The following is a 23225-nucleotide window of genomic DNA, read 5'->3' as shown; positions in this document are numbered from 1 at the left end:
CTTAATTCAGGGAGTAAGCATCAAAAGAATAAACACATCTAGGCAGGCAATATTGAGCAATGAGAGCAGAGGCATATTCAGAAAGCTTCCAATTCAACAAACAAAAATACAAATATATTAATCTTATTTACATACAAAATAACATTACATGGTTACAAGGTAATAGTCATAAGGTAAAAACGAGTACTATACAGACTTATGGTTCTCTCACAAAATCTACCTGAAAGCACATTTTTCTCTAAAATTATCTTTCTGTAGCATAAAAAGCCTGAGGGTTTTTATCGTGAAATTTTTTCAACTTTAAAAATTCTAAATTAATACCTTGTAGAACTACATATTACTGCCATATTCAGCATAAGCCTGGTTCATATTTTAGTAGTTTTAATTCATTTTGAAGTAAATTGTGAAATTTTCTCTAAAAAGTTTTAAATCTGGAAAGTTATATAATATCAGGACGTCTCTGAATCGTATGTGAACATTTCCTATTTTGGAGAAACTCACATTTCATGAGTACAGTATTTCTACCTTTTATCCTGTCAACTGTGAGGGAAAGATCTCTAGATCTAATAATGATTCACTGACAATTACAAATGTTTATAAAAGTGTGGCAATTTCTTGGTCTATTTAAAAACATTGATTCCTTAACTTTTTATTAATCATAGTAAGAGCGTCTATTACACTTAATGAATAACACTTTTTTCAGGGAAAGACATTACAACAAAATACTTACACAAGTAAGAGATACTTGGACTAAACTACTCCACTAATTACACTGTTCTACTAAAATAAAACAATATGTTGAGTACAGAGACAATGACTGAGTAATATTACTGAGTAAAAGTCAGACAATAATAGTGGGTCATCTCATAGTTTTTGCAATGGTTTCATACAATACTTCTCTTTTTGTGGTATCTTATTTCAAGGTGGTCTCACAGAATCAGACAGAATATCTTTGAATTTTTTCCTTTTGCTTTTAAGTTGCAAAATGATAAACTAGTTAGTTAAATTCACAAGACTATTGCTTTAAGTGGAGAGCTGGAAAACCCTTAAAAATTTCATTTCACTACTTGTTTCAACTATTACAAAACTATCAAGTAAATTTTAAGTGGTCCTTTTCCAACCTGACAAAAATAATTTCAACTGTATTGTGTAACTTCTCAACAACTTGAACTAAAAGACAGATTTGAAGGTTGGTTAGTCAGTCAACAAGCTTCCATGCTCAGAGAAAGTGTTTTGAGTATATGTGTTCTGGGAGACGAGGGCTGCTGAAAAATAAAATAAGCAAACAAACAAAACCCTAAACAGAAGATACAGTCTCTGACCTTGAGTTTGCCATCCAAAAAAAAAAAAAAAAAGCAGTAGAATAAATAATTTAACCAATTACATCTGGGTATGAAAGCGACCTACTAAGAGCTCCACGGAGGCTGTAATGAGTATGTAAGATATGAGATATTTTGCAATCACTTGCTGGAAGAAATGAGTTGAGAAGTTAAGATCAGAGTTGACAAGGAAGAAAGAAGAAGGTATGCTAGTGGAAATGACCTGAATGACAGCTTCGCACCGCACAGTCAAAAGAGCACCAATACGCAGTCCTGCGTCTGTCACGATTAGCTGTGTAAATTCGAAAAAGTCACTTAATCTTTTTGGGTCTTGGTGTTCTCATTCATTCAATTCAACAAGTATTCCCTGAGCACCACCAAGGGCCAGGCAGTGTTCTCGGCTCTGAGCATACCAAATTTAACAGAGGCTCCAGCCTTTGTGAAGCTTACATTGATAAAATGTAAAATTTCAGAGGAACTCATGCACTGAACACAACAGTAGGAAAAGTTCATTGTTGGTTTCTCTCTTTCTACTATCTCCCTTTTATAATTCATCCACCAGAGAGATCCTCCCCCAAACATATTCTGCCAGGTCACTGTGTTCTATGCCAAATACCCAGTGGATCCCAAATGAGCATCAAAATAAACCCTTTCCTCTGAGATTCAAGGTCCTCCATGTCCTGGCTTCAACCAACTTCTCCAGCCTTATCTTCCAAATTTCTCTTTCATGAACTTCATGCTCCAAGTAGGTTATCTGATTTTTTTCTCAAATATGCCTCACACATTCCACTTCTACAGCTCTGCTCACACGCCTCCCTCTGCCTGGAATGCCTTCGCTCCACAATCCTACTCCTCCTTCCTTCAGGCTCAAATATTTTCTTGATACGACACTATGATTTCCTGAGTAGGAGAGAGAGAAAATCAAGGAGATCCCCAAGAAAGATGATTCGCTTTTTTGGGGACTGAAGAGGAAAGTTAAAGTCAGGGAACCTGGTGAGGAAGATATTAACAAAAATGACTGCGATTGCATCGTAACAGGCAGATCCAAACAACATCTGGTTTGTGGAATCCGCACTTTATATGACTCCTGACTGAGTATATACATAAATGGAAAGAAATTAGTCTAAATGGACTCAAAATTATATGATTCATGAATAGGATGGTAAAAAGCATACCAGGTGGTACACAGTAGGTTTTCAGTAAATGCTGAGTAGGGCTTCCCTGGTGGCGCAGTGGTTAAGAATCCGCCTGCCAATGCAGGGGACACGGGTTTGAGCCCTGGTCCGGGAAGATCCCACATGCCGCAGAGCAACTAAGCCCGTGCACCACAACTACTGAGCCTGCGCTCTAGAGCCCGCGTGCCACAACTACTGAGCCCGCGTGCCACAATTACTGCAGCCCGCAGCCCGCACGCCTAGAGCCCGTGCTCCGCAACAAGAGAAGCCACCGCAATGAGAAGCACGTGCACCGCAAGGAAGAGTAGCCCCCGCTCGATGCAACTAGAGAAAGCCCACGCGCAGCAACGAAGACCCAACACAGCCAAAAATAAATACATTTAAAAACATGCTGAGTAAATTCACTTTTTAAAATTTATGAATTGATTTTCCTTAAGAAATCACATACATTCCTAAAATATGTTATAGTTAAATATTACATATTGATTTCTAATTTTATAGACTGAGAAAAAAATGTGCTACAGTAACCACGACGGGGTACAATGACTTAAACTCAATCATCACTGGGCTTTAAAAAATGTCATTTAAAAAAGAAACCAGGTTAACACTCATTAATAATTTAACAGAAATATACAGAATGGGTCTTTCCTTATATCTAAGTGGAGTTGAGGTTGTGCGATAAATAGCATGTACAGAACAGTACCACAAAAGGTTGTTGATTTCAGATCTCATGCTTTACTTTACACAAATAAAATGGAACAGAAATAGCTAAACCCCTGGACCTCTCCTCCCATCTCTCTCCTCCTCTTGCCTTCCTCCATCCAGCCCTTTCACAACCACCAGTGGCAGTGGGTACGTATGCTTCTCAGGCACAGAACTTCAGTGCTTTACTGTGGGTTTCAGCTTGCCACCTCAAATAGTTTAGCCTATAGTAAAAGCAGGCTGATTTTTGTGGCTGACATAGATTTTAACAATGTGAACCAGTGTGAACCAGGCTCTCAGATGCTAGCTTTTCATTGGGTTATGATCGACCACGTTGTCAAAAAATAAGTGTAACACAAGAATTCTCCTAAATGGAACAGTCTAATATACACAGAATTTTATTCTTGGTGAACTTAAGAAATAGAGAAAAAATTCAATATTGGTCTCAAACTTACCTTTATTCAATAGTAAGGTCCTCTGCCCTAGGGTCATGATGGGGGGATCTATCATTTTATTAGAGCCTAGAACTAGTTATCTCTGTTTCAGAGTGTTTCCATTCCACACTGCAGAGATTAATAACAATCGGTCTCCTTCCAGTGAGGTATCTCATTAAAGTACCCCCTAGGTATTTAGAGGTAGATATCTTGTTATTGCTAATTGAGATATTCCCAGAAATAGGGGCTGGAGATGCTTTTGATAAAATACACACAAGGAGATGTTCTTTAAATGAAAAGATACTATCAACTTTCTTTCTCCATAAATATACTTAAAAAATCTTTAATATTTAACTCTACCCATGTTCTGCCTTTACTGAGGTGGAAAGATACTGTACGTTTAAAATTCTAATGCCCAGCTCTTGAGAAACTGACGTACTACTTGAATAAATATATTTTACTAATAAGCATTTCAATAAACCAGGTGTTTATACTGATATCTGAGCATGAAAGTAAATAATTTTTTTCAGTTTATGAAAGACCTGGCACCGTGAGTCCCTATTCCTAACTGGAAGCATAAAGGTAAAGACTGAGCTTAGCTTTCTGTATGAAATGTAATATGCATGAAATTTAAATATACTTTAAAGAAATCAAACATATTATCACACATTTACAGGCCTTAGTGGTTTAAAAAAGTCTAAGAATGTTTAAAATAAACAGTTATACATCAGAAACAACTATAAAGTTTTAGTTTCTAAATTTCTAAATTTAATTGTTCTGCCCAGTAAGGGTTCAGTCCTTAATCCTGACATGTGAAAGGGGTTATAATACCATGCCACTCAACTCTTAAAAAAATACTAGAATTCATCCACGTGAAAACAGCTGCCGTCTGCAGGCCATCTCAGGAGTTACCATCTTCTTCAGATAATGCAGTCACTTCTCAATATAACACTGATACTTCTCTTTTGAAAAGGCCTCATGGAATATATTTCTCTGTAGTAAATACCCTCTCTCTCTGAGTAGAGATCTAATATTGTGAAATAGCCAAATGTTGGTTTGTTAGGCCCGTGAAGGAAGGTAAACAATCAAACTAGCTAAATTGGTATTTGATCAAAATGAGGCATGCCTACATAACAAGAACTATATAACAAGAACTACCTGTGTCTTGCAAATAAACTCAATTTCAAGAATAGTTTCAAAAAAGTTTTGGTCAAGGTACTATGATGGAATTTGGGAATAGTAATTATCTATTCATAATGAGGACAACCACCTTCATTTTCAGAATCTCTATTATAACCAAACACAAATGTAGCAAGCATACATGGTCTACCGAACGTTACCCATTTCTCTGGAAGCTGGTGAGTAAGGATACACCTTTCCCAGATTTGCTCTGCAGGGGATGCTTTCTCGTCTTATTCCTTAGGCAAGCCGAATTAACAAAAAAGCCAGTATAGAGCCCTAACTTCCCTAACCAAAGACACCCTCACAAAAATGCAAATATATGCATAGAAGCAAGACATACATGTTTGTTGCATATTTTATTGTGCATGCTATGTTCTGTTACCATCTGCAGTCTGGTTTTTTCTTCAAGAATTTTGAATTAACTGAAGAAATCCTACAGGATCTCTACAAGAATCCATACTACCTAAAGCCACTGATCGGGTTTACTTCCCTCCTTTCACAGGTACAACTCAAAGTCAAGCAACTTTCCCAAGGTCGTACCACCAGATAATAGTTTAAAGGCTAATTTATTTGACTTCCTAAGCAGAAGTTCTTAGCATATCAAAACTTGAAAGAAAGGAAGGAAGGAGAAGGAAGGAAGAAAGAGAAGAGAACACCAGATTAGCCTTGGGCACAAAGAAATAAACACAAACATAATTTATCATTTTGCCAGGTTCAGTAATTACCATTTTGATGTGTTAATAGCCTTTAATAGTAAAGGCATTAGTCATCAATTAAATAAACAAACCATTAAATAGGGAATAGAAGTGTCAATACAGGCATAATGTACTAATTTTCTAATCAATGATGCTAATCATTACTGCATATTAGCCAAGGAGTGGACATTAGCTATATCATAGATGATCATTTATGATCATGGGTCACTAAAAAAAAAAAAAATTCTAAAGATTAAAAACAGAGTACAACACTAAACACATACTCTCTCCATAAGTACTTGCTGATAAATTACATGATCTGCCTTGAACAGACATGGAAATATTTGTAACATTCAATGGTGACAATATTTAGGAAAGGTTGTATACTGGCATAATTCTATTCTATAACAGTAAAGAGAACTTACATGTAAAGCAAAGTTAGAACTGAAGTCAGAAGAAAATCCAATTTGATATTTAAACTAGAGGGAGAATTCAGTAATGAAGAATGATATAAATATGAGATTAGCAGCAACCTGCCTTTGTACTTTAGTAGCTGAATAACCTTATGCAAATCACTTAATCTCTTCAGCCTCAATTTTCTCATCTATAAAATAGGGGGTAAGAATATTTACTTCATAAACCATCTGCTACATATTAGGTGTTTTAAGATGTCATAATAATTTTTCTTAATGCCAAAACTGGCCTGGAAGTCAGGGGCTCTGGGGAGGGAGGTGGTGATCTCCAGTCACCCTCGAGGGAAAGCAGGAGCACGTCCTAGGCATGTGCCCACGTCCAACTAGCAACGCAACGTAGGTAACTCTTCCAGGCCTCAGTTTCCCCATCTTTAAAAGGGAGATTATAAGAGTACTTAAGTCCGGGAGTTAAAACTCTCATTCTGAAGATGAGATAAAAATAACATCCATATAAAAGGTACAGCACAGAGATTAGGACTAAGTAAATACATAACAAATCAAACGTTAGCCTTGCTTCCCCACTTATAAAATAGGTAGTCTGGATTAGGTGATCTTGAATTGTAAACAAACAGTATAATGTGTTAAGTGCCGTAACAGAAACCTGTCCCAGGTGCCATGGAGTCTACAGGCGCCAGCTCTGCCTGGGGCAAACAGCAAAGGCTTCAAAGAAGAAACGCCCTGCAGGTAGGCTCTCGAAAGATCTGTGAGAAGGTAAGTGGCACGACCAAGTGAAAATGTTGAAGCGTGGATGGGAAGGTACAAGCAGAAAAGAGGCAGAGGGGGATCACGAAGGGCCTGATAAAACACACTTAAGGAATTTGGATTTGATCCGAAAGACATAACAAGGATTTTATGCAGGGACGTGCCATGCTCGGAAGTATGATTCAGAACGACAACTCTGATGACAGTGTGCAGGCTGGCTTAAAGGAGGGACAGACAGAAGGCAGGGAAACCAGAGGAGAAGGCTCATGGGAAAGTCCACGCATGAGACGAAAAGAGCCTGAACTAAGGTCCTTACTGGGAGAACAGAACAGGGGGAGGTGGCGAGGGACAATTCACTTTAAACATATTTCAATTCAGCACGTCTGTTTTTAAAGTAAAAAGTCCTTCAAGACAGAAATCCTTTGCGATCAAGAAAATCTGGCTTGCCTGACGGTACTATTTTTGGCGATTTTGAGTTCCTCAGATTTTAGTGTTACATAATTCACTGCGTGATGATAGGGTCTGAAATGATATTCGAGGAATTTTGATAATGGGCCAAGTTTCTTCTTCCTTATGAAAAGATGTGTACTTAGTTCTGATTAATTGTAATAAAAAGAATTCAGCAAAAAGTAAAGCGTAAATGCCGATCGTTGATGTTTGATGGCTTTGCCTAGGAAAACAATCTTGTATGCAGCACTTAATTGCTTTAACTGGAGTTTCCAGAAAGGTTAGATCTTGTACTGTGTTTAATAAAATTCTTCCTATAACTGAACAATACTTGTCCAAATATTTAATCAAGAATTCCATTTTAATGGAGTTGACATAAAATACATCACAAGGAAAATCTTGGCCATAAAGTTAAGAAATATAAACTAAAAGCCTTCCGGTTTGGTTTTACCTTTATAAGGGAAGTGACGGCTCTAGGACAGCAGCAACAGAACTACTAAAACCCTTCAAGTCAACATACCTAGACACTTGTTAAAACAAACATTATTCCCACTGCTAAAATTGAGGTTGGCAGGTCTCTCCATTTAACAGCCGAGAAACAATTTGAAAAGTAGCAGGATAGCAGCTTCTTTGCAAAGAGACTAATCATCACCATTAAAAGGTCCTTAAAAGCAAATACAGAACGGTCAGCCAGCCTGATCACCTTAATTTTTAATGAAGGAATATCTCCATACACATCAATGTATGAAATGAACGTATGAAGGAAAACCTACTATCAATTACAAAGAAACTAATTTGTAATTCTCCCCTTCACTCTGATGGCCTAGGATCGGGGGAAACACCATTTGAAAACAAAAAGAAGGAAACAGGAAAAGGGGGATGTAAAGATGTGTCAGTGACAAAACAAGCAGGGGTGGCTGTCATGAAAAAGCCCAATGGCTCTTTCTACCTCCATCAAGGTCACTCTACAGCAGACGCACTCAGTAGGACGACAACGCATTTAACCGCTTTCCTCGCATCTAACTTTGACCCCACAGATCCAAAAGGCCTGGTTTAACTACCCTGGCCTTTCCGCGGTTCCCTGAACAAAGGTAATCAAGGAGAAGTACTGCCCCCTACTATCACAGGAATTGAAGGACAAACTTTTAAGAGCACAGCCAGGTGTCGACTCCACCAACGTACAACTTTTAAGCGGGAGGTAAAGTGAAATAATGGCTAAATAATTAGAAAACGTTAACAGTGTTAAATTTGTTATATACGGTGGTTTTGTTTTATTTCAAAGAAAAAGCAGAAAAAGAGTTCCAGGCTCCATTTTACAGGTCTCTAGACAGCAGGTTCCCTCTGCCTGCAGGAAACAGTTTAAGGTTGTGGAAAAAGGAGGGCTGTGCAGACACTAACATGAAAAAAAAGTCATGGAAAGGCCCACACATTATTTAAATTTTAAAAAATTTCAGGTTAAGATGTCTAAGTAGCAAAAACTAAAGTGCTGTTCTACATTAGTTTTTATTAGTCATTTTGGAATGCTCTAGAATCCATTATGCCTTCTAAATGTACAAAACAAGACTTCTATGTGAAATAGTATTTAATTTTGAGAGAGGGGGATAATAACACTTAAGAGAAACTTTTTCAAATACTATAGTACGTGGTTCCCCAACTCGAACTATTATTTAGAAGCGATGGGCCCTCAAATATTTGTGGGCACTTTTCAATTATTATTCTTCCCTTGTGAAATGAATTTCCCATCAGTGACATCTATGGTATACATTGTTTCTGGGATACCAAAGAGGTAGCTGTTTTCATCCTTTTGTGGTAAAAAAGTAAGAGTAGATATTTCAAAACTTAAACACATAGGATTTGTAACTAAGCAGCTAGGTTCCTAACTAAAATCAACATATAAACACCAATTTTAAAACAACTGGTTTCTTAAAATATTAAAATATATACCATTTCAAGGCTACTAAAAATACATATGATCAAATCATTTCTACACATCAAACTGTTATTATCTATGGGGAAAAACAAATTTTGACGTGTCAAAAAACAAACAACAAACTCCAAATACCTAAACTGAGACTTCAAGTTGAAAGGCCTTAGACGTAAACAAGTCTTACAATAAATGACTTTCCATTTTAGACAACAGTATAACAAAAGTCATACAAATCTCATGTATTTTGTATTATTAGTAGACTAGTCTGTAATGCCAAACAATCTGATAAAACTAAATATAATGAATTGCTATTGTAAAATATCTCTCTCAGAAGAAAGAATTAAGTGTTATGTTGGCTTTAAATATATTCAGTGTTTGAGGATATGGAATCACTTCATATATAATCACTTAAGATTGATAACTTAATATCTATGTTTATATGCTTTAAATTTGCCCAGATCAATGTGATAGAGCAAAAAATCTTTCTAATAATCCTAATCTAAACCTTTGGGAACTCCTGTCTCATCTCTCCTATTCCTCTAACAGCCCTTATCCATCAAATCCTTTCCTCGGCCAGAAAGTTCCCCAACTTGTATTTATGACTGTTGTTGGATTAGCTACGAACCAGGTCCCTGGAAGATCTAACTCATTAAACACTTCAATAATTGTGGCTTAGGTTTTTAGCCCTAACTACGTAGAAGCTCTGGTCTAACCCAGAAGGGTACAGCTAACTTTATTCTTAAAAAAAAACAACAAAAAAAAGCACCCTACTGCCCCTAATTTACTTATTTACTTTCTCACTTCGACATATCACTCTATGTCCTTCGTGGTACCAAATTCACACCATCCAAACATCCTTAAGGAAAAATATCCTAATACTTCTCAAGGGTTTGGTGCTAAAGCACTCATATCTAGGATAAGATCAAATAATTACAACCATACTTTAGTTTAAACCACACATGTATGTATGCATGTGTATATATATATATACATATATTTTGTTTTTCACAAAGAAAGTGTAAGAAATCCAGAATGAAGCAGTAGTTTACCATATTAGTATAAAATTTAAACTTTTTTAAAATGAGGGAAAAGCTAATAAAAATTACTCAATTAGACAGAAATTTAAAGCAAATATACTGCCCTACGTTTAGCATTTACGTTTGGATTGTCAGAAAGGTGACTTGTTAAAAATCTTTATTCACAATTGTTTAAAGTCTAGAAAACAAAATAAATTATAAACATAAAGAAACTGATGTTCCAAAGCCCAATCTCTTAATTGCTGATCAGAGCTGAAAATAGATGCTTTTTTCCTCCACTAATTGAATGAGTCTGGTTAAACCTTTTGAAATGCACTTTAGAAAATGCAAGAATACAGCTTAGAACAGGTTCTTTAATTTGGGTCATTTTCTGTTACTTGCAGTAGTGACGGGTGCTTAGCAACGCTGTTCTGGTGGCCCTTTTAAGGAAATGAATACCTGGAATACAGCATTTTAATCTATTTTATGGCATTAATTATCAAGATCGCCGCATTTAGACAGTGCCTCCTTTGCCACTTCCCTACATTATGAAAGGAAGGAATCCCGTGATAAATTGAATATGTGATTTCAGATGACAGAAGATCCTGTGCACACCCGTTACCAAGTAAAAAAAAAAAAAAAAAAATGTAAGGACAGAAAAACTAACAGTAAACAGAAGTCACAGAAAGCATGAGTTTAAATGTTTAGACAAGGATCTTACACTGAAAATCAGTGTTCAGACATCTGTAAGGGTCCACAGGAAGTTGCTTTTTTCTTTCTGAATCTTTGAGGAAAATTAAATTCTATTATGCCACACACTAGGCCACTGATATCTAAGAAAGGTGATGCAACACAACCAAAATGCAGTAAGATTTTATTTGGTAGTTAAAGATTTGCTGAATCTTTTAAATACTGATTTCGTAAAAGAGAACTCTTACGTGAGACAGGTTCACAAAAACATCATTTAAATCATGACCAAGTTATTCACTTCATATTTATTTTAATGTGCTCAAAGGATTAACTATCAAGACGAGGAAACCAGGTAAAACACGGAGCTACCAAGCAGTCTTTAGGAAATCAAACTGCCATGTCACACTCTGTAAATACGCCCATTCACATCTTACTGATAATCACCAAACTAGGTTTAAGAAAGTAGTTATTAAAAATATTTGGAATACTGCTTTCTGTTTTTTCTCTGATCTCAGTTATCACTGTTAAAAGCGCAACTCTTCTCACTTTTCCCTCCTAACTACACAATTCATCTTCGATTCCCTGTCCTGAAGAAGGTACCGCTCTTGTACACCACCATCCTTCTCAATCTTCACAGACAAAAAGAGTGAGTGACTCCCTCTTTGTCTAGAATGCATCCTGATTTCAGTCTTCAAGAGCCAGTTTTTAAAAGCTTTCAACACGTAGGCTCCAAAGATGAGAAAGCAACCATGTTAACGTGCGATCATATTTCGTACGTTTCAATCTACCGGTTGAGGTATGATCGGCATCTGCTTACATGAAGCATACTTCATGCTTGATTACAAAGTTTAGCACCAAACTGTGTATATCGCAACATACAATGGGATAACACCAAAATTTCTCAAGTTTTTTAACGTCTTAAAACAGATGGGCTCTCCTTGGGGTTTGGGGGTTCTGAACAGTGCAGCTGCATTTGAACGCCTGGGAATCCGGGGAGAGAGCGAAACGCGGGGCCCCGACGGTGCAGGCTGCTCTCAACGGTCCGCTACCGCGAGGCAGGGAGGCAGGGAGGCCCGGAGGCAGGGAGGCTGTGTTTCTCAAATGCCTTCCCTGGGTATGTTCAAGCCTTGGCTACTTTAACGATTAGCACACAGAGGTCTCTGGATGGCTCTCCGGAACTTTTAAAGCCAGAGAACAAAAGGTTTATTTTAAAAATGAAAACCTTGGCTTGTACAACTCCAGACGTGAATCTGCTTTCAATTACTGAAAGTATTTCCACTTCAGTGGAAGGGGATCAAATCTTCAACTACACCCTCTTAACGGCGCTGAATTTGATTATCTCAGGCTTTCGGAAGACAGAATGGCTTTGGGACACAGCACGCATTTTCTGTACATCCCATTTAGGAGATATTCGGAGAGAGAGAAAGAGAGATGCCAGCACAGGGAGAGGGAGGAAATGTGACTTATTCTGAGAGCTGCCACGGATCCTTGTTTTATTTTATTAAGACACACACATAAATGGTAAATGATTCCGACTTCGATAGACAGTGCGCAAGTTGTTTCCAAAAATCATTCCCAACTAGTTCCTCCACGGGAGCGACCGGCACCGAAGCACGACGGAAAAGCGGGATTTCTTTTAGAGACTCTGCCCTGCAAAACCCTCTCCGGGAAAAAAATCACACGCTGAGCGTTTTGCAGGAGGAGAGCTGCTCTTTTAATAATTAGCCAGATTACCGTGTGCCTCCCTCCCCGCCCCGCCCTAAACCGCTGGCACGACGGACCTCAGTTCAGGAAACCCAAGGGCTGATTAATTCCAGCTCAAGGCGGATTTTGAAACCCCGGAGACAGAAACGATCCCAAATCCCTCCGGCTCCAGATGTGCTCCCCACGAATTCAACACGCCACGTCGCAAAAGTAACAGAACGCGGGGGAAACACACGGCGCTACGTCCTGGGTTAGCCCTGGACGCTACTCACAACACAACATCCACCCGATTAAAACCGCGCGAACAAAAGACCCTTCTCCCCGCAGCTACCTGCGCCGCTCCGAGGGACGCGGAGTCCTCCAGCGAGTTCAGCCTCCGCCTCCTCCAGACCCCGAAGGCGGCCCCTCAGCGGTCAAAGCGCCCCCGCCGGTCAGATGCTCACGTCGCCCGGGCCCCGATTCCAACCCGCGCGGAGCCTCCTCCCCTCCCGACGCCACGGGGGAGGACAGCGGGGCCGCCGCCGCCGCCGCGGTCCCCGGGCGCGAACGAGCGACCCGGCCGCGCGAGGAGCCCCCCAGGCCGCGGAGCCGCCGCCGCCGCTCACCCACCTTGCCGCGGCGCGCCCTCGCTGTGGCCGTGCGGAGCCGAGCCCGGCGCTGCCAAGCTGCCGCGGTCTGGAGCGTCTCGTGTTACAGCGCCGGGCTCGGGGCTCCGGCTGCGAGCGGCCGCCAGACATGATAGGCTGAGGCTCGTCTGTTTACACCCGGCCGCGGAGGGGGCGGGGGCGGCGGCGGCGCTTAACCCCTTCGCGCCGGGCCGGGCCGCCCCCGCCCCGCCCCGCCGGCCCCGCGCCCAGGCGCCCGCGCTCCCGGCCGCGCCCCCCGCCCCCGCTGCCACACGCACACGCACACACGCACACACACGCACGCACGCGCGCGCAGGCCGGGCGTCCCCAGAGCCGCGTCCCACGCGCGGGGGGTGCGCGCTGCGCCCCGAGCTGCTCGCCAGCCCGCCCTGGAGGCCGCGATCCGGGGCCTTCCGCGCGCGCGCAGGCCGTGCAGCGCCCGCGCTCCGTGCCGGGCTTCTCCGGCGTAGCTGTGGATCTTGGCAAGTCGGTCCTTGTCCGGAAGCGCGACCGGGCTGCGCTCACAGAAGAACCTCCTTCCCGGCACCTGGATGAACCCCGACCCCTGAGCCGCCAGCCTTCACGCCTCACGCGGCGGCGGCGCTGTGGCCTTCGTCCGAACGCGAGCGGTGGCCCCGCGCCCCGTCGTCGCCGCGAGACGAAGTCCTCGGGCTGGCGGGACGCGCCGCTCGGGGAAGGGGGCCGGCGGGGGCCCAGGCGGCGGGCGGGGTGGCCGGCGGGGCCTGAAGTCCAGCGCCGGCGGGCGCGCGCGCCGTGTGTGTGTGTGCGCGTGTGTGTCGCTTGGGAAGCGCGGCGGGGGCACCGGCTCAGCCCGCATCGCCCCTCGGCCTGGGCTGCCGAGGCCCGGCCCCTCGAGGCGGCCCCGGGGCCCGCGGGCCGGGGGGCGGAGCTGCCCTGCGCCCGGCTCGTGCCGGCCGGGAACTCGGACTCCCGGCAGCGCCGTCGGTGGCGCCGGACCCGCTCCGCCGGGAGGGAGGGCGGTCTCCGGGGCTGCACACGGGGGCTCACGGGGTCCGAGCGAACTGTGGACGACGCGCCCGGGCCGGACAGCCCGGACCTGGGCCGCCTACCTGCTGCGGCGTTCCAGCGGGCTTCACTCTGGACGCGGGACACTTCGATGCTGCCGGCTCTTACTACAGCTTTACTTTAAAAGATCGTCTTCTCTTCCCTCCAGACGCACTTTCATCGTTATTTTTGCGTGGCCTCCGGGCCAACGTCCCTCCTTCCTTTAATTTCTCTTTCTTCCAGAACATTCCATCCCTTTCAGCTTCTTCCTCCATTAAGCTAAGAACGGAATGACGGAATGTTCCTGAATTTTTAGACTCACCCGTGTTTTCTTTCAAGCCCTGCAACCCCCTCAGGTATTTTTATGAATAAAGACAGACAACAAGCAGCACTTTGCAGTACTCGTATCAATCAGCAGATCTTTGCATCATTAGCTGTCGTTCTACGTTTTAACTCTCATCTAAAAGCAGTAAGCCAAAAAATGGCTACTTAAGAAAGGACCAGTGACCCCCCCCCCCGCCCCAACTTCATTTACCAGATCATATCTTTTTCTCAATTTCCTTGATTTAACAACAGCAATTTCTTGTCCCTCTTCAGGTTATCTCTGCCTTGACTTTGGGCGCCTTTTACGTGTAACGCTACAGGGATGTGCACACAGCTCCCCTGCCTTCCGGTGAACACTGTTCCTCTCCAGTTTTCCTTACCATCCAGCACACCCACTGTCATTCACGGAAACGTCTGATGTGCCTCCGTGTTGAAGCACAGTCTCTGCACCTCAGTGTTCTTTGCTTTCAGTAACAATGGCTCTTCGAAAATCGTGACTCACAAATACATTCTCTTACGTGAATATCACAAACATCGTGCTTATTCTTCCCTGAATGATCAGTATGTTCACTCTTTAATTAGGACATCGTTAAGGTATCAGAGAAAGTATTTAAACATGCCTTTGACACAGTCTAAATTTCAAAGTTATTTCAAGGTTTTGAAATTCACCTTAGTAAAACTGCGTCAAAAAATAGAATAGATATTTTGTGGGGCACTGAAAGATCTCTAAGTTTTTAGGCAAATATCTTCCTAAGTCGTAATATTTTGAAAAGGATCCTTTCACGAATCACTGTAACGTGTGTGACTCATGGGGGAGGGGGGGAGGGTTATCTGAAGTAATTGCCAGTAAACACTGTAGAATGATTTAGGCCCTGGAATATGAAGAAAGCGTATTCAATTGGAATCTTAGAAGAATTGAATAGGTAAAACATTGCCCCTTGAGAGTCTTCCAGGACCCAGGGACTTGGGAATGCTTCCGATACGTACCCCTGGATTTTTGATGACACAGGTTAGCAGATCTGGATTTGGACTAGAACATGAGGAGACAGCAAGATGAACACTCCAATCGAGGAACGAAAGGTTTTAACGTCTTAAATCGCCGCTTGGGTCAAGATGAATCTCAAGAAGACTGGTACTTGGGCACGCTCATTTCCCCAGATAAATGCTATGTAAATTGGTCACTGCTGGGTAGTATTTATTAAAATTCCAATTTAGAATGCTAATTAAGCCATGCCCATCTATAAATATCAGATACAGGTTAGGTGAATTTTTATATTGGACTACCTTGGAATATTCTGCATGTAGATCTAGTTCTGCCTTTTCTGAGTACGAAACTAATTATTTTCAAATCGGACCAAGACATTATCCCTTTGAGAATGATCAAGGCCTGACTTTGAACACAGCTGAGCTGCAGCAGCACACGGGGAAGGAGAGGGAGAGACAGGGTTTCAAACGGATGGTTTCCACAAATATCTTCCTAAGAAAGGATACAAGGGCTTGTGGCCACACCCATCCATGCATTAAATCACTGCCATCTTTTACATATAGGGGGTCCACTAAAGTGTCCTATAGAGACATATAATGAGGCACACCTTAAACTTCTATTTTCGTCTTTTATAGTTTGCCATATTGATGCTGTCAGGAATAATTAGCATTATGGATACTGCCTTCTATAACTTAAGCATTTCTTGCCTGAGATCTGCAGAATTCCCTGCAGTTCCATGAGCAGACACTATCAAATATGTTGAATTATGTGGCTATTTTATGTTGTGAATAAATAACCACATGCAATCATACTTGTGCTGTTAAATGAATTTTACTTATAACTGAATTCAGTTCTTTAAGCATAATGACTGCACACCACGAGGAAGATTTTTAAAAATGCATTAACCAAATCAAATCAAAGCAAATTGTATTTTAAAAAAAACAGTCCACGCGTGAGCTGTTACTTCAGATCGGCACCAACTTAGCTTTAATATTAAGCATTCTTCTGCCCTCTCCCTGCTTCGGCCAAAAGCCTTGAAGAAAAAGCAGAGTTTAACCAAAACTGGGAATGATGATCTTCTTGCTAATGATTAAGCACCGAATCCATACTGTCGGAGATGTTCCTCAAAATCATAATCAAACACTTTTAGCTGTGTTAAATATATGAACATGATAAAAACTAACATTGAGCACTTCGTGTGACTCACCATATGGAGCGGCATTTGACATACACCATCTTTATTAACTCTCTAAAGCCCCAATGAGAAAGTGATATTAGTATCCCATTATACAGATGAGGAAACCAGAGCCAAAGCGGTTAATAACAGCCCACATAGGGTGCCAGAGGCTAAAACCAGCCTCAGGTGCTCAGCCTGACACTTAACCCATTGCCCTAAATACCTATTACAGTATCAGCTCCTTAGTAAAAACTGGTATTAGGAGTGTAGTTCACTTTCTAAATAAAACACGTCGGGATAATCCACGGCAAGGATTTGAAAACATGATATTCAGTTTTAAAAACTGATCATTTGTGGATTTGGAGGGGGAAAAAAAGAAGAGGCACCACATCAGATTTCTCCTGTGTTTTGAAGCTGCTTTTAGAGTTAAGGTAATAAGTATTACATATTACATATTAGTATTCTCTGCCAGCTAGAATCTCACAGAGGAATGAAATAGTTAATAAACATTCCCGAACACCTGATTTAGGGATTGTGTAGGTCAATAGGTATCTGTCACACTAGAATTCAGTTTGCCTAAATGGACTTTGTTAAAAATTATACACTTATTTATATTTTTTTCTTTTTTAAATAACAAATATGTCGAACCATTTATGTCACTAAAATTACAGTACACTGACATCAACTGGTATATAATAATTGTACAATTAGTTACAGGCTGTAAATAAAATTTTAGGCTTTATCTTCTGTTTTGCAAAGCGTTATCTTGTCAGTAGCATGAAAATCTCTAACAGCTATGTGGACTCTCTTATCAGCTGACATAAACTGTATTTAAAACCGCATTTCTGGGTCCTTTTTCCAAGGAAGTTCAATTATCATTTACACTGGAACAGAAATAAAGGTTTCAAAAAAAGGCTTGTAATAAAGGCCAATTCATAATTTTTCACAGATGTCTACAGTAAATCTAAAAAGGCTAGGATAATACATAGGTGATTCTTTGCTCTAAGCTACGGAAAAATCCACCCACAGTACAGCTATTTATTTCACAACTGTTTGAAATGACCCACATCCAAAATCATTTCTAAAAGGTAAGTTTTCTTCATTTCTAGAGGTGTTATGTTATTTCACCAAAAACCCAAATGCCTTCTGACATCTGATCCATGATGAAGACATGACTCTTTCTTTATCTCCAATCACGTTTATTGTGTGTCCAAAGAACTGGTTCTGATTTTTGTCCTAACTCAGGTGACCTTGAGCAGGAGCGTGCTGGGTCCTCCACAGCCCTGGCAGGCAGGCAGGCAGGAGGGGGAAGCAGGATCTGGGCACGTGGGTTGAGGTCTGGACTCCTTGCGGGGGGCGTCAAGCAATACGCTGTATCCAAAAGGCTTAGTGCGAGTCAGCCCTGTGCTGGCAAATATCCAAGTGGGAGGGAGGTGGGTGAGGCAGAGAGATCACTCCTCTTTGGTGGTGAGAGCAGGACAGGCGCAGGACAGAGCTTGAAGAGAAATCCAGATCGCCAGCAAGAGTTAGCTGGGGGTATGGATGCCAGGAACCAGGTACATAGCAAGAGCTGAGGGCCCAAGTCAAGCCACCAAATGTCCAAAGGCAGTGTTACAAGGTGGTCTGTAGTAGGTCGTGGAACCCTAGTTCTGTGCGTGAGTCAACCTCTATGACTGGGGAAGCACAGGAGTGGCCAAGACAGAGGGAGCGCTACTCACCGCTGGCAGGTTGGACACAAGGTCTAAAAACAGCAAGACGACCTCCCAGGCCCACCTGGGGCTGGCAGTGTTTGTCCGTGCTTAGCAACTCACTGGGGTTCAACTTGTTTGTAGGTTGTGAAAATAAGGGTACGTTGGGGGTGTGTCCTTTGAAAGTCCATGTTTAAGAAATGCACATGTGACAAAGAAAAACGACTGAATTGCTTTAATCCCTTCAATCCGGGCTATTTGTTTCCAACATCATTCCACTCACGCAACCCCAAAGCATATTCTTGTTCTGGTTCTCAAAAACTAACAACTAACTCAGTTAGATGTCAAAAAGCTAGGCCATATATCTTTGAAATTAAATACATCACCAGAAACAATTTATTTTCTTTGTTAGGCGCCGAAAGTTAGTTATTCACTGATGGCTAGTGATGAGGTGGTGATGCCAGGTGGGTAGTTGTCTGTAGGGGCAATAGTTACCCGCAGCTCAAATCCCTCATGCAGGGGACAGAACACAGAAATCACACAAACTTCTAGAGTCACTCTTAGAAATTTACACTGTCCAAAATTTTCCAAAGAACCCATAGGTATTAAGATCATTTTTGCAAATAGCTTACCAGGTCTTTATTGACAAACAAATCTGGATAATCAATAATGTGTTAATTTTAGGTGTTTTCAAAACAGAGTCCCATGGAATAGATTTTTAAAGATTTTTTTCTATTTTGTGAACATAAATTATTTCTGTGCACTTATTTTATGCACTTATGTCATTTTGGATGTAAGTATATGCTTGCTACTTCTGCTATGTCCCTGGCCAATTTCTGCTTGGTCATGAGTTGGCTGGAAGTCAGCTCCTCTATTTAGCCTTTCCTGATCCACTAAGAATAGTTTAAGGGCCCCTCTCTTTGTGTTCCCATAGAATTCCGTAAATATCCTTTCCTAACAGTCATCACGCTATATTCTTATTCCGCAGCCTTTATACTTGTCTGTAACTCCTTCTAGAACATAAACCCATGAGGGCAACGACCATTTCTTTGCTGATTCCCCAGCATTCAGCATAGTGTATTGCACAAAGGAGACTCTAAATAAATACTGGTTTGGGGATGGGTAGATGGATGGACCATTGGAAACACAGTCTGCATTGAAGAAAGTGCTTGTTAATTAAAACGATTCTGTCCCTTGTATTGATCGTTTGTAATATTTGGTTTCCCCTCTCTCTCTCTCTCTCTCTCACACACACTCCCCAGACTAATCCAACCTAATCTAACCAGCTTTTCTAGGGCAGAGACTGTGACCTAATGGCACCATTGGTTATTTGAGGTCACTGTTTTTAAACTATAAATGTGTACTTTCTCATTATAAAATCACAGGATTATAAAACTGGACATAAACTTAATACATGATCTATGTCGGTCATATACTTCTGCATCCCCATCCACAGATGGATCTATTAGTGTAAAAAAAAAAAAAAAGCCTCTCTACCATGCCATGTGCATTTTCAATAATACATTACAATATTTTACATTGTTTACCAAGGACAATTCTATTTTGAGAATCTCTAACTTAAATCTCTAAAGCCACAATTTACACCCAAATGCCCTTGTTCAAGCTTCAGTAGAAACAAGGAGCATCTGGTCACCGTTTTCTCAATATGGGCCCTTCATACACGTAAAGATGGTCATCCTTAAATCTTCCCTTCAGCTCCACGTGGTCATGCTAAATAATCTCAATTATTATTTTTTTAAGTTTTATCTTACCCTTTCCTCTTGGGTCTAATCTTTATTCCTTTCATCGTCTTAATGGCTCTTCTCTGAGCCTCCTTTAGAGGATGGGGGTTTGGGGGTGGGGCTGAGAGCCACAACCTCTGGGTTATCAGACGGCAGATTGAGAGACGGAGGCCCAGGCTGAGAAGAAGGCCCAACGAGAAGACAAAGAAAAAAGAAACAGAGTGCGGTGTGCATTTCATGGGATATCTCTCTTAAGCGTGCCAGCAAGGCGTTCACAGATGGAAACAAGGGGTTTGCTTCTGTAATGTGCCTTTACGAACCCACTCTAGAGCAGTGCTAATTATGAAAGTAGATGAATATTGTGAAAGTAGAAGAGATGAGAGGCAATGAGTAAGCTGAGAAAGCAAAGGGCCGAGCCTGAATCTTCGGGCTTGGCCTCAAAGAGGAAGTTCAATCACCAGGGGAGACAGAATTCCACGGCTAGGAAACTGGATGCAATCAGCGGTGCGGCACGACAAAAGAGCCCCAGCGGAGTGCTTTCAAGAGCGTAGGTAGGGAATGAGGTGGGTGATGGTTAACAAAGCCACATGTCACAGATAAATACTTTTGATCACTGAGGTGAAGTTCTTGGAATTGGCAGGAAGAAGCAATTTGTGACCTAAAGATGAACAACTTCTAACAGAGCGATGGGGTGAATGTCAGATTTAATAAGGGTTGAGAAGCAAGGGGATGGAGGGGAATGGAGACAGCTAGTTTACAAACCAGTTTTCATCTTCAAAACATTTAGATATGCGTTTGACTCCCATTTATTGAACGCTTATTATGCACCCGAAACACCTGAGGTACTCTGGCATGAAATGCCATTTTTAAACCTCATGGGGCAAAACTAGTTTAAAACTAGAGCAGAAAACTGTATTTCCATTGTTTAAAATACTCTGTAGGGGAAAATATACTTTTAGGCAAATTTCTACCCAGGATCAGTCTTGGTCTGTAAAAAAAAAAAAAAAAAAAAAAAAAAAGCAAGTGTGCTTAGGGTCTTGCTAGGGATGGGAAATCATACAAAGATATCCATTAAGTACTATATGTGAAGAAATGAGTTCTCTAGAAACGGGAAGGTAGGAGAGGATAAAGAAAAAAACAGGTAGAGACAGAGGTGGTCAGGTAAGGAAAACTCCAGTTATAGTATATCTAGTTCTGGGGGCTTTCAGCTTCTGAGTGATAGCAAGCGTCAGGGACTGTCTCTTTTAGGAGAGCTGGCACAAAGGGAATTAGGTCTTTCAAAAGATCTAGACTAAAGAAAGGCAAAATAAGGTCATCTATTTAACTGATGCAAAGCAAGGTGAATCTAACTCCTGAAGCCATCCATGGCAGACAAAAGGTCCCAACCACTAAGGCAAGTGTCCAGGCAAACAGTCTGACACCAGACAGTAGAGGTGTTTCAGAGTCTACTCTCCTTGGTGGCAATTTGACTCCGAAATAGAAACCACTGTGAAAATATGTGGAACTATATGTTATTTTTGGCCAAAGCCCTCTGCAAGATCTTCCAAAAAAGGTTTGCATAATGTGATGCTTCAAATGAATTTTAAAGATTAAGGCAGAACAAGTTAGAGTATTTTAGAATTAATTTCATAATATTACTCATTAGATCAATATATCACTGTGTCACTTTAACTACAGAGTCTGAGATAGCTTTCGTCCAGATGATATTGGCATACAGAATAAGGAGAAAGGCTCTCACAGTTAGGGACAAGTCTAGGTTGAATAACTGCACGCTTCCTGCTTGTATTCTAGAATGGATGCCGGGTAAATTTACCTTCAAGGAATTTCTGGCAGGATTTCAGAAGGATGGTTAGAATGAAGAATTTTCTAACTGGAAAAAAGCAGTTAGATTAGGTTGTGATTAACAGCAATTTATGATTAGTGACCAAGGTCCTAAATTACAGCAAGGCATTCGCTCCACAAAAAGCTTATTCTATTGCTTCGTGATTATTTCTAGCAATTTTAATAAAAACATGTAGTATCATAATCAGTGTCACGAAGATCCGTGGCTACAACTCAGAGAAGCGGGCATTTTTTGTCCACACCTTAAATGATGTGAACAGACACCAGATGATAAAATGGGCTCAGTGCAAAACAAAAGAACCTAAAAGGAACAAAGTAGCTTTGACGGTTTGTACATCGAAATGGTGAAGACACACCGCAGCTCACACTTGAGGGATTTCTCCACTTGTCTACAAACTCTCTGGGAATCAGGAAATCTGGGTTCTGGACATGGCTCTTCTCATTGGCTGTGTGACCTTGCTAAGTCTTAACTCTGGGCCTCAATTTTTCCCTCTAAAAAAAGGAAAATCTCTCAGGTCTTCTGAATCCTTTAAATGGCCATGCAAGAGTTTCTTCTAACTTCTTTAATGTCCTAGGATAATAGTTTTCAGTTACTGGATATTTAAATTCATTTCTCATTTTCTTAATGTTTTTCTTTTTTCCACCCTGGTTTCCCACTGCCCTGATTGTTTTGTTGTCTGTCCATCAACTATCGGTATAAAGATCAAGCTTTCGTTTGTTTATTTTGAGGAATGAGTTAAAGGTTCCACTCAGTCATTTCCAAATGTTGACTTTTTAAGGCAGATGTGATTTAGAAAACAGCTATGCTCATGTTTATTCTACTCCATATATTACCATGCCATGTGTTAAGAAACCAGCCACAATCCAGTGTCTATACGAGGTGAAAAGTTCTTTATTTCATAAGAACAGCACTGGTGATTCTTTTTAGAAGCCGGGAGAGGTAGCAAGGTATGCGTGAGCTGTATTGTTATGTGTTTGTTATCATACTGTCTGTTATTCTACTGCTGGTGGCAACCACGTCTATTTATTCTACCGAGCTAAGATTTACATCCCTGGCAAGGTCTCTGTCTTCCAGTGCCTCTGTATCCTATCAACAACTTCAAGTAAGGTGACGTACAAATAGGAGGCTCTTGGTAAGTACAGCTTAGAGCACACCACTGCTTTCCTGCCTTGAAGAGATCACATAGCATCACCAAACGTTAGGACCAAAAAGAAACTTAGAGCTCCTTGCTGAAGCCCCTTGCCTTCTCACAGAGCGGCTGGTAATTATGACCCCACAGACAGACATCTCCTCTATTTATTACTGATCCTACATATCGTTAACATGACCCCCTCTCTATACGCCCTTA

The 23225-nt window shown here is 41.3% G+C and overlaps 2 protein-coding genes across 9 annotated transcripts in view; one reads left to right on the top strand and one right to left on the bottom strand.

Annotated features, from left to right (window-relative positions):
- The window catches only part of TENM3 (teneurin transmembrane protein 3), a 2405282-nt gene that overhangs the window by 301620 nt on the left and 2080437 nt on the right, over window positions 1–23225 (bottom strand). The window contains exon 1 of one of the 8 annotated variants that reach the window (XM_082444076.1): window positions 13076–13232. The exons of 6 other annotated variants lie outside the window; for them this stretch is intronic. The gene's annotated coding sequence lies outside the window, so the exon portion shown is untranslated. One more of the 8 variants, XM_082444077.1, reaches the window with a different exon arrangement.
- Window positions 6596–16238, top strand: LOC309651582 (uncharacterized protein; the record flags this gene model as incomplete). Its single annotated transcript, XM_082444423.1, has 4 exons — window positions 6596–6691; window positions 12580–13168; window positions 13215–14474; window positions 14716–16238. 3 exons carry the CDS (start codon window positions 6596–6598, stop codon window positions 14261–14263), a joined length of 1734 nt encoding a protein of 577 aa, XP_082300549.1. The 3' UTR covers window positions 14264–14474; window positions 14716–16238.

Source organism: Balaenoptera physalus (assembly GCF_965194825.1).
Source record: "Balaenoptera physalus genome assembly, chromosome: 21".
NCBI classification, from domain to species: Eukaryota; Metazoa; Chordata; class Mammalia; order Artiodactyla; family Balaenopteridae; genus Balaenoptera; species Balaenoptera physalus.
This window is presented reverse-complemented; position numbering and strand designations above follow the sequence as displayed.